The sequence below is a fragment of the Penaeus monodon genome, chromosome 39 (genome assembly GCF_015228065.2).
Source record: "Penaeus monodon isolate SGIC_2016 chromosome 39, NSTDA_Pmon_1, whole genome shotgun sequence".
In the NCBI taxonomy this organism is placed as follows: Eukaryota; Metazoa; Arthropoda; class Malacostraca; order Decapoda; family Penaeidae; genus Penaeus; species Penaeus monodon.
Genome location: NC_051424.1, coordinates 28,808,269 through 28,818,268, shown reverse-complemented (window position 1 = coordinate 28,818,268; position 10,000 = coordinate 28,808,269). Strand labels below are relative to the sequence as shown.

The window sequence follows — 10,000 nt, the reverse complement described above, 5'->3', positions numbered from 1 at the left end:
TTCCCCGCCCACAGAGGACTGAACCTCACGATGATCGCGCCCAGCCAGACCAGCAGCGGCCCGCCCTCGGGCTGTGGCACGCCCGTCAGCGAGGTGGGCGTGGCAACCAACGTCATCATTCGGGATGACGTCAACCTCTCCGCCCGCACGCCCGTGAAACAAGAGGAGGAAGAGGAGCTGAAGCACGCCTACACGGCAGCGCACGCCCACACTCAGGCCGCCCACACGATCCACGTCGTGCCCAAGGCGGAAGTGAGGCAGGTGAGGGGATACGGACATATTATTTGCGGTTTTTTTCCTTTTCTTTCTTAATTTGAGATGATATTTTTTTTCGCTGTATGTTTCTGCGTGCGTGTGTGACACTGAGGATACTTTTAGATGTTTTTTTAGAGAGTAAATAGATGAGTAAAATAAATAAAAAGAATTATTTTTTTTAATCACTCTCTCTGCTTGATTATATATTTATCAGTTCTTTTTTCTCCATCCTCTCTCTCTTCCCCTTTCTTCCCTCTCTCTCCATCTCATCTAACCCTCCCTCCCTCCCTCTCCTTTTCTGTCTCTCTCCCTCTCACCTCTGTCTTCTCTCCCTTCCTCCTCTTTCTCCCCTTCTTTCATCTCTCCATCCTTCCTCTCTCACTCTTCAATCTATGTTTCACTTCTCTTTTCCCTTCCTTCCCTCTCTCTCTCCCTCTCCATTCCCTCCCTCCCGCTTCGTCCGTCCCTTCATCTCTCCCTCTTTCCCTCCCTCCTTCCTTCTCACCTCTCCCTACCCTCCCTCTCTCCCCCCACCACTCCCCTACACTCCCTATCCTTCGGCCCATCCCTCCTACCCTTTTTTCTCACCTTCCCCGTCCTCTCTCTCTCCCTCGCTCTCCCCTCCCCCCTCCTCTCTCTTCCTCTCTCTCTATTCATCTCCCTTTCTTCCTCCTCTCCTCCCCCCACTCTCTCCCCTCTCCTCCCCCCTCCTCTCTCTCCTCTCTCTCCTCTCTTCCTCCTCTCCTTTCCCCACGCTCTCTCTCTCTCCTTCTCTTCCTCGTCTCTTCTCCTTCCCCCTCTCTCTCTCCACCACCGTTCCACACAGGTAAAGGGGGAGCTGGGGTCCCCTCCCCCCGCCACCACCACCACACACATCCCGGCGACAGTACACGACCTGGAACAAGCCAATTACGTGAGTTGGGTGCAGTGAGGTTACGTCAGCGGCGAATACTGCGGTTAATGATATGGTTTTGGAGGAAGGGCTGGATTTATTTGGACACAGACAAATATATGTATATGTATATATATATATATATATATATAATATTATATTATATAATATATACAATATATATATATATATTATATATATATATATAATATATATAAAATATATATATAATAATATAAAATATATATCTATATCTATATCTATCTATATAAATAAATATAGATATATGTATTTTTACATATATATGTATTATATATATATATATATTATTATTATATATATTATATATAATATATGTGTGTGTGTGTGTTGTGTGCAAACACACACACACACACACACACACACACACACACACACACACACACACACATACACACACACCACACACACACGCACATATATATATATATATATATATATATATATATATATATATCCATACATACATATATACATACATACATACATACATACATACATACATTCATACATACACACACACGCACACACACACATACACACACATACACACACGCACACACACACACACACACACACAAGCACACACACACACACACACACACACACACACACACACACACACACACACACATATATATATATATATATATATATATATATATATAGGTAGATATATAGAAAGATAGATAAATAAGTATAATATACAATAATATAGACAGATAGATATAAATATTTAGGTATATATAAAGATAGATACATACACAGACAGATAGATAGATAAATAGACAGATAGGTAGATAAATAGATAGAGAGACAGATAGACAGACAGATAGATAGACAGAAAGGGAAAGAGAAAGGAAAATGTAATAATTTTACACTGTTCAAAATAATGATGGTAATAATAATAGTAGTTGTGATAGAAATAAAATGATAATAGTAATAAAAATAATATTACTACTAATAGTGAAAATAATAATGAAAATAATGATAATAATAACAATAATGATGATGATGATGATGATGATGATGATGATGATAATAATAGTAATAATACTAATAATATTAATAACAATAATAATAATAATGATGACAATAATAATAATAACAATCATAATAATACTGATAACAACAACCATAATAACAGCAGGAAAAAATAACAACAACAATTACACTTACCTCCTCCTCTCTCTAACAGTAACAACAACAACCATGATAACAATAAAAAAAAAACCACAATAACACCTCTCTCTTTCTCCCTCTCTCCCCCCCCCCCCCGCCCACAGAGCGTCGTGGTGTACGAATCGGCCCACCCTGTCGAGCACATTCACGCCCACACCGTCGACACGCACCACAACGCCCACGCCCACCTGAGCAGCGAGGGCGCCACCTACGCGACCCTTGAGTCCGCGCCGGCGATCACAACCCTGGCCTCGATCCCTTACGCGACGGACCCTTATCCCTATTACTACAAGGCGGACATGTGAGTTGGGGGATTTAGGCGTGGAGGTTGTGGTTGTTGGTTGGTTGTGATTTTTGTTGTTGGGATTGTGGTTGGTTGCGGTGTGGATGTGGTTGGTTGTGATTTTTGTTGTTGGGATTGTGGTTGGTTGTGGTTGGATGTGGTTGGTTGTGATTTTTGTTGTTGGGATTGTGGTTGGTTGTGGTTGATGTGGTTGGTTGTTGGTTGGTTGTGTTTGGTTGTTGATGTGGCTGGTTGTTGTTGGTTGTGTTTTTTTGCTGTGAGTGTGGTTGGTTGTGTTTTTGTGTTGTTGGTTGGTTGTTGTTTTTTTTTTTTTTTTTTTTTTTTTTTTTTTTTGGGGGGGGTTGTTGATTGTCTTTGGGCTGTAGTTGGTTGTTGATGCTGTTGATGATGATGATGTGGTTGTTACTGTGATTGTTGTAGTTGCTGCAGTTGTTGGTGACTGTGGTGGTATTGTGTTTTTTTGTTATTGTTGTTGTTCTTGATAATTTTTTTTCTGGTAGTACTGTTGTTGTTGTTAGTGGCGGTTGTGGTTGTGTTGTAGTGGTATTACTGTTTTTGGTGTTAATGCTTTTGTTAATGTTTTTAAATTGTTATTGTTATAGTCGTTACTGGTAGTGGTATTGCAGGAAAAACAATTCATTCTTATATACATATATATATATATATATATATATATATATATATATATATATATATATATATATATATGTATATATATAATACATATATATATATATATATATATATATATATATATAGTAGATAGATAGATAGATAGATAGATAATAGATAATATATATATATATATATATATATATATATATATATATATATATATATATAAGAATGAATTGTTTTTCCTGCAATACCACTACCAGTAACGACTATAATTGTTGCTGACAGTGATAACTATTGTAATAATAATAACAAGAGCAATGCTAATAATTTACAATGACGATGATGTTGATAATAATGATAATGATAATGAATAAATAATGATAATAATAAATAAGGATTAATGATGATGGTGCTGATAATAGTTATAATAATAATAATAATAATAACAATAATGATAATAAAGGAAAATAATAATAATAATAATAGTAATAATAATAATAATGATAATGATAATGATAATAATAACAATAATTATTATTATTATTGATATTATCATTATTGTTATTACTGTTCATTATCATTATCGCCATCATTACTATTATCATTACCTATAATGCTACCATCGTCATCATTAGAATGGCAAAGATGGGGAAAGAAAGAAAGAAGGGAAAGAAAGAAAGAAAGAAGAAGAAGAAAAAAAAAAGTAAAATATAAAATAGGCGAAAAGACAGATAACAATAATACCGAAAGAGAGAAAGAGTAGATAAAAAAAAAAATAAAAAAAAAAATAGTATTAATAATAATAAACAGAAATAAAGAGAGGAACAGAAGAAGGGAAATGTAAAAGAATCACGAAAATAATTAAGAAGCACGAAAGACGTTGACAGGTCAGCCAATTCAATACACAAATAATAAACAAATAAATGGATAGGTGGCTTACACAGACTTCAGAATGAGTAAGAGGAAAATAGAAAACATGAAATAAATACGAACTTTGAGAGATATCTAGACAGATAGCGATACCGTCAAACAAGTCTTTACGTAAACAGATAGGACAGATATAGAGGTCTTGACATCAACACGCGATTAAACTCTACGGGTCACACACTCCGCATTTCACATCCAACCGCGGGCCGTTTTTGTATTTCATTTGTCCAGCAGCTATTCTTAGTCATTAGTTAATATGATAATTAATGAAAACGATTGATATTCAATAACCTGAATGGATGCAATCCACTATGATAAAAAATATGAATCATTACATTATACGGTTTAAGTTTAATGTGTGCTGTGATGTTAATTTAACTGAATATACCTGCAATAATATATAATTTAATTATAATGTAATAATATACGTTGAATTAAAGTTTGTATTCCTAGCTGCGTCATTTATTTTTGTATTAAAAATACAGACATAGTGTGAAGTTCATCATTGAAATTAAGCTGTAATATGAGATAGATAGATAGATAGATAGACAGAGTGAGAGAGATGGATAGACAGAGAGAGAGATAGAGAGATAGATGGAGAGAGAGAGAGAGAGAGAAGAGAGAGAGAGAGAGAGAGAGAGAGAGAGAGAGAGAGAGAGAGAGGGGAGAGAGAGGAGGGGGGAGGGAGGGGAGGGGGAGAGAGGGAGGGAGGGAGGAGGGAGGGAGAGAGAGAGAGAGAGAGAGAATACATAAATAGACAGATGGATAGATAGAGATGGGATGGGTGAGAAATCGAGAGAAAATGAGCGAAAGGAAACGAAATCAAGACAACGAATCAGAAAATGAAAAAGATAAACAGAGAAGTACAAAAGAAAGAAAGAAACTATATAAATATATATATGTATATATATATATATAAAATATATAGTATATATATATATATATATATATATTAAGTTATATAGTATATAAGAGGATGTGTGTATAAAAAAAAAAACAGCACTAAAAACAAATAAAATGTAAAAAAAAAGAAGAAATTGTATAACAACCACAACAACAAAGCTTTCGAAATCCCTCCGCTCAAACGCCATCTGTCGGCAGGTACGTGAAGGACGAGACCCGCAGGAGCGCCGGGTATGACTACGTGCAACCTTCGTACATGACATCAGCAAGCCACGCCCACCCGACCGCCCACAGCCACGCCCACTTGCAGAAGGCGGAGTCTGCGATGTGGACGACCACTCCGGAGTACAGCCAGATCCCGCCGGTGAGGTTTTTTTTTTTTTTTTTATGTATAAAGTATATGTATATATATGTATATGTATATATATATATATATATATATATATATATATATATATATATATATATGGTCCTTTTTTTAAGGCAAATATGTAGTCTTATGAAAACACACATATGTACACATACACAAACACGTACATGCAAAAATATACACACGCATACATACATACGTAGTGTTATGCAAACACACATATGCACACACACACAAACACGATACAAAAACCAAACAAAAACGCATACACACACATATGCGAATGCACACACACACACACACACACACACACACATACGCATACATATACACACACAAATCGATAGCAAGATACTTATATGTACATACGTATATAAACACACACGCATATATTTATACATGCATGCATACATACACGTAGACACACACCACACCACCTCATTCTTGCCTCTCTGGCCTTCTCACCATACCTGCGCACATGCATTTTTCGCTTTGTCCAATTTTCGTCACTTTTAACAAAAACGCAACATTTTCATTTCAGCAGCTTCCCCCTCACTTTTTTTTTCTTTTTGTCAATGGGGCGTCTCCATGCCATATAGCCGGCCTCACCAGAATCTTGAAGACCTTTCCTTCAGTCCTTGCAGACGCCCTTCTGTCGCATTTCACTCCTGTGACCTTTCTCCATCCATTCCATCAAGACTGCTCTCTTTTCTTTACTTCCCGTCCTTTATCTCCATTTATCCAAATACCTGAACACATCAACTTCTGCTACCTCTACCCCTTGCAGCCTAAACGTATCCGCGCCATCACTACTGAGGCACTGGTACTCAGTCTTAGTCGTACTCACTTTCATCCCCTCTTCTCCAAAGCATCTCTCTATCTCTCCAGCCGTGCCTCAGCCTCTTTTCGTCCCCTGCTTCATAATACCACATCATCTACAAACCTCATAGTCCACGGGGACTCTTTCCGTATCCTATCAGTCAGTTTATCCATCACTAAAGCAACTAAGAAAGGGGCTCAGAGCTGATTCTCGGAGCAAAACTACTTTCACTCTAAAACCCTTCCGTCGTTCCTGCCAAAATCTGCCTAACTTCTCCCTTGAATGTTATACATAAATGTTCTTTTTTTCATTCCACCATTTGATCTTTGGTTCCATCCTAAATTTCATCCTCGACTTCACTTCAAACCTTGTTTTGCAAATCACCACCCTATACATCTGTGCATTATTACCCTCACTCATTTAGGTTACTCTGTGTCCTTTTCTCTTCTTAAAATAGGTGTTCTCTACCGCCATTTCTATCCGTTTAGCAAAGTCGATACTCATCTGTCCTTCCAAGTTTCTTTCTCCCACCCCATATCTGCCCATCACATGCTCATCACCATTGTTTCCTTCCCCGACATGGCCTTTGCACTATCCTCTCTGCTGCCGGTAAGCTCTCAGTCACTTCCTCTACTTCGCTCCAGATTTTTTTCCTTCACCCCCAACTCACATTGATTACATTCAGTAGCATCCCTTCATTGTCATTAATCTGTCAGATACCCTTTTAACCTCCACTCTGCTGTTAATTTGTCCTGGGCAGGACGTTAAACTGCACCCTGGGGTTCAAGGATAGTACTTTATGCCAGGGTTACGGTGAAGCTGCTGGCAGCAGGGCATTAGTTTCCGCAGAAGGCATTTATCACAGCAACTGGTAGTTCACGGCAGATGCAGAATATTTCTGGCGGAAGTTTAGTCCTACTGAACAAACGGCAGAGATAGCATTCCAAGTTAGCTGGAAATGCGAGCAAAGAAAAACTTGAGGGCGTTTACTTTGGTTCCTTGAAAGCTCCTGACCACATATGATTGATTGTTTGGGATGCTACAGCTGATCAGCCCAATGATCATTCCGTTTCATGTATGAAAAAATAATACTTTTAATGTACTTTTCTTTCACCACTACACCCGCGCCATTTCTCCTTCCGTCCTTGCCATGATAGACGAACTTGAAGCCTCTTCTTGATTCTCTCGCTTTACTTCCCTGCCACACAGTACACCTATCTACCTTTCCCCTATTTCTCTTCCCTTACCGGTCATAGAGCTAACATTCAAGGATCCAGTTCTTAACTCTGCTGCTTTGCCCTTTATTCTTTCCTGTTTTCTCCTTGCTTGGTTTCCTCCTCTTCTTCCCCTGCTCCTCCCAACAGACACATACTGTCCATCGTCATGCTGCTGGGGAGCAGTGCCGTGGGCGGTCGTTGTTAACCCGGGCCGCGACCGATCCAGTATGGTATTTCCATGCATAATTCGCATCACAGTCTTGGCTTGTTTTACGCCCCTTATGGCTGGGGCATATATATATATATATATATATATATATATATATATATATATATATAATACATATATATGTATATATATATATATATATTTTAGATAAGCATTTCTAGATGTATTAAGTATATATTGTATATATATATATATATATATATATATATATATATGTATACATATATGTATATATATATATATATATATATATATATATATATATATATATATATATATATGCGTACACACACACACACACACACACACACACACACACACACACACACACACACACACACACACACACACACACACACACACACACACCACCCTTCTACCCGCACCCCTCTCACTTCCCTCGCCCTCTTCTTCCCCTACATCACCCCTTCCCTCTCCCCCTCCCAACCCCACCCATACCCCACAATCATGCCCTACCTTCTCACCCATACCCTCACCCCACTCTTCCCAACCCCAGGAACCCCACTCCACCCCAACTCCACCCTCACTCCCCTCCCCCCTCTCTTTATCTTTCCCTCTCTCCATCCTCCCCTCTCCTCTCTCCCCCCTCTTACCTCCCCTCTCTTCGTCTTCCTTTCCTCCCCCCCCTCTTACCTCCCTCTCGTACCTCTCCTCCCCCCCTCTCCCCTCTCTTACCTCCCCTTTCCCCTTCTCTCTCCTCTCTGACCTCCCCTCTCTCCCCCCTCTTACCTCCCCTTTCCCCCCCTCTTACCACCCTCTCTTCACCCACCCCATCTGATCTCCCCCCTCTCTCCCTCTCTCCCCCCCCAACAGGAGATGCTGGAGCGACCCCCGGCGATCTCCCACCACCCGTACATGACCCAGCCTGCGCCCGCCTCCTGGTCCTCGACAGCCTACGACTCCATCCTGCACACAGCCAACGGGGAAACCTACAGGAGGATTGAGCCAGGTGAGGGGGGGGGAGTGAGGGGAGGGAGTGAAGGGAAGGGGAGGAGGGGAGGAGGGAGGGGAGGGAGTAATTCTAAGGGTGGGGTGGGGGGGTGGGGAGGGAGTAATTCTAAGGGTGGGGGGGGGGAAGCGAGAGAGTGAAGCGAGAGAGTGAGGGAAGAGAGTAGATTAGGGGAAGGTTATGGAGGATTAAGGGAGGGATGAGGAAGAAGGAGAAGAATGAGAGCGAGAGAGCGAGAGAGAGAGAGAGAGAGAGAGAGAGAGAGAGAGAGAGAGAGAGAGAGAGAGAGAGAGAGAGAGAGAAATTACAGTAGGGTTAGATACATTTCAAATAAGTTATCACATCAACCGTAGATGTGAAATATGCCATTAACGCAATTTCATTCGTTCGTATATCTGACAAAGAAGAAAAAAGAAAGAAAAAGAAAAAGAAAAATGCTATTCGAATTCACTTTTACTGACTTACCGTAATCAACGACTCTTTAAAATTAAATGAAAGTAAAATATACAAATATCTACGAAATTAGATAGTTGAAAGATATATTGGGATTGACCAGGAAGTAATTCGTTTTATTTTTTTTTTATCCAATAAAAAAAAATCTTCTGAAAAAATTGTAATGTAGCATTTTATTTAGCACGGGATTCAGCATAAGCAACGGCCATCGTATTTAGCGAGACGACATTTGATACAATTTTGTTAAATTTGATATAATTACACACACGCACACACACGCCACACACACACACACACACACACACACACTCACACCTGTCCCTCTATCTAATTATTCATAAGTATTTATAAAAGGAAGAGTGTCATGAGTCACGGACCACTGTGAGGAGTGCCATCCAAGAGTGCCACCCTCGAAACGACCCATCATCCCGCGGCAAATCGAGATGAAAATCAAATCAAGATTAAATTCCCAGTGCCAATAACCTCCCTACAACCCCCCCCCCCCCGCCATCCTCCTTCCTTTCTTCCAACCCCCACCTCACCCCCCCGATCCCCCTCCCTGGCACCGCGATCACTTTGTTCCCATCGCTCTGGCTTGGCACCTGGCGCTTGAGACACACAGCAGAAGAGTGCCAGCCAGAGCCTTCCTTCCCTCCCCTGCCTCCCCCCCCCCACCTTGCGACCTCCCTTGTGACTCCCGCGGCACTCTCGAAAAACTTCCCCGTGATATTCAAGTAGCGTGGCACCCCGGGGTTCGAACATACTGCAGTTGAGTGCCAGTTCCCACACCTCCGCTTTCTGAGTGTTTCGGGGGGGTTGGG

At 40.4% G+C, this 10,000-nt stretch overlaps 1 protein-coding gene across 3 annotated transcripts in view; it reads left to right on the top strand.

Annotated features, from left to right (window-relative positions):
• The window catches only part of LOC119597620 (GATA-binding factor 5-B-like), a 71,383-nt gene that overhangs the window by 23,454 nt on the left and 37,929 nt on the right, over positions 1–10,000 (top strand). For 2 of the 3 annotated variants that reach the window (XM_037947212.1, XM_037947211.1), the window contains exons 2-6: positions 15–261; positions 1,082–1,168; positions 2,473–2,669; positions 5,319–5,484; positions 8,591–8,726. In XM_037947212.1, coding sequence (XP_037803140.1) covers positions 31–261; positions 1,082–1,168; positions 2,473–2,669; positions 5,319–5,484; positions 8,591–8,726 — 817 coding nt within the window. In that variant the 5' untranslated portion in view covers positions 15–30. The remainder of the gene's footprint in view (positions 1–14; positions 262–1,081; positions 1,169–2,472; positions 2,670–5,318; positions 5,485–8,590; positions 8,727–10,000) is intronic. The other variant, XM_037947213.1, reaches the window with a different exon arrangement.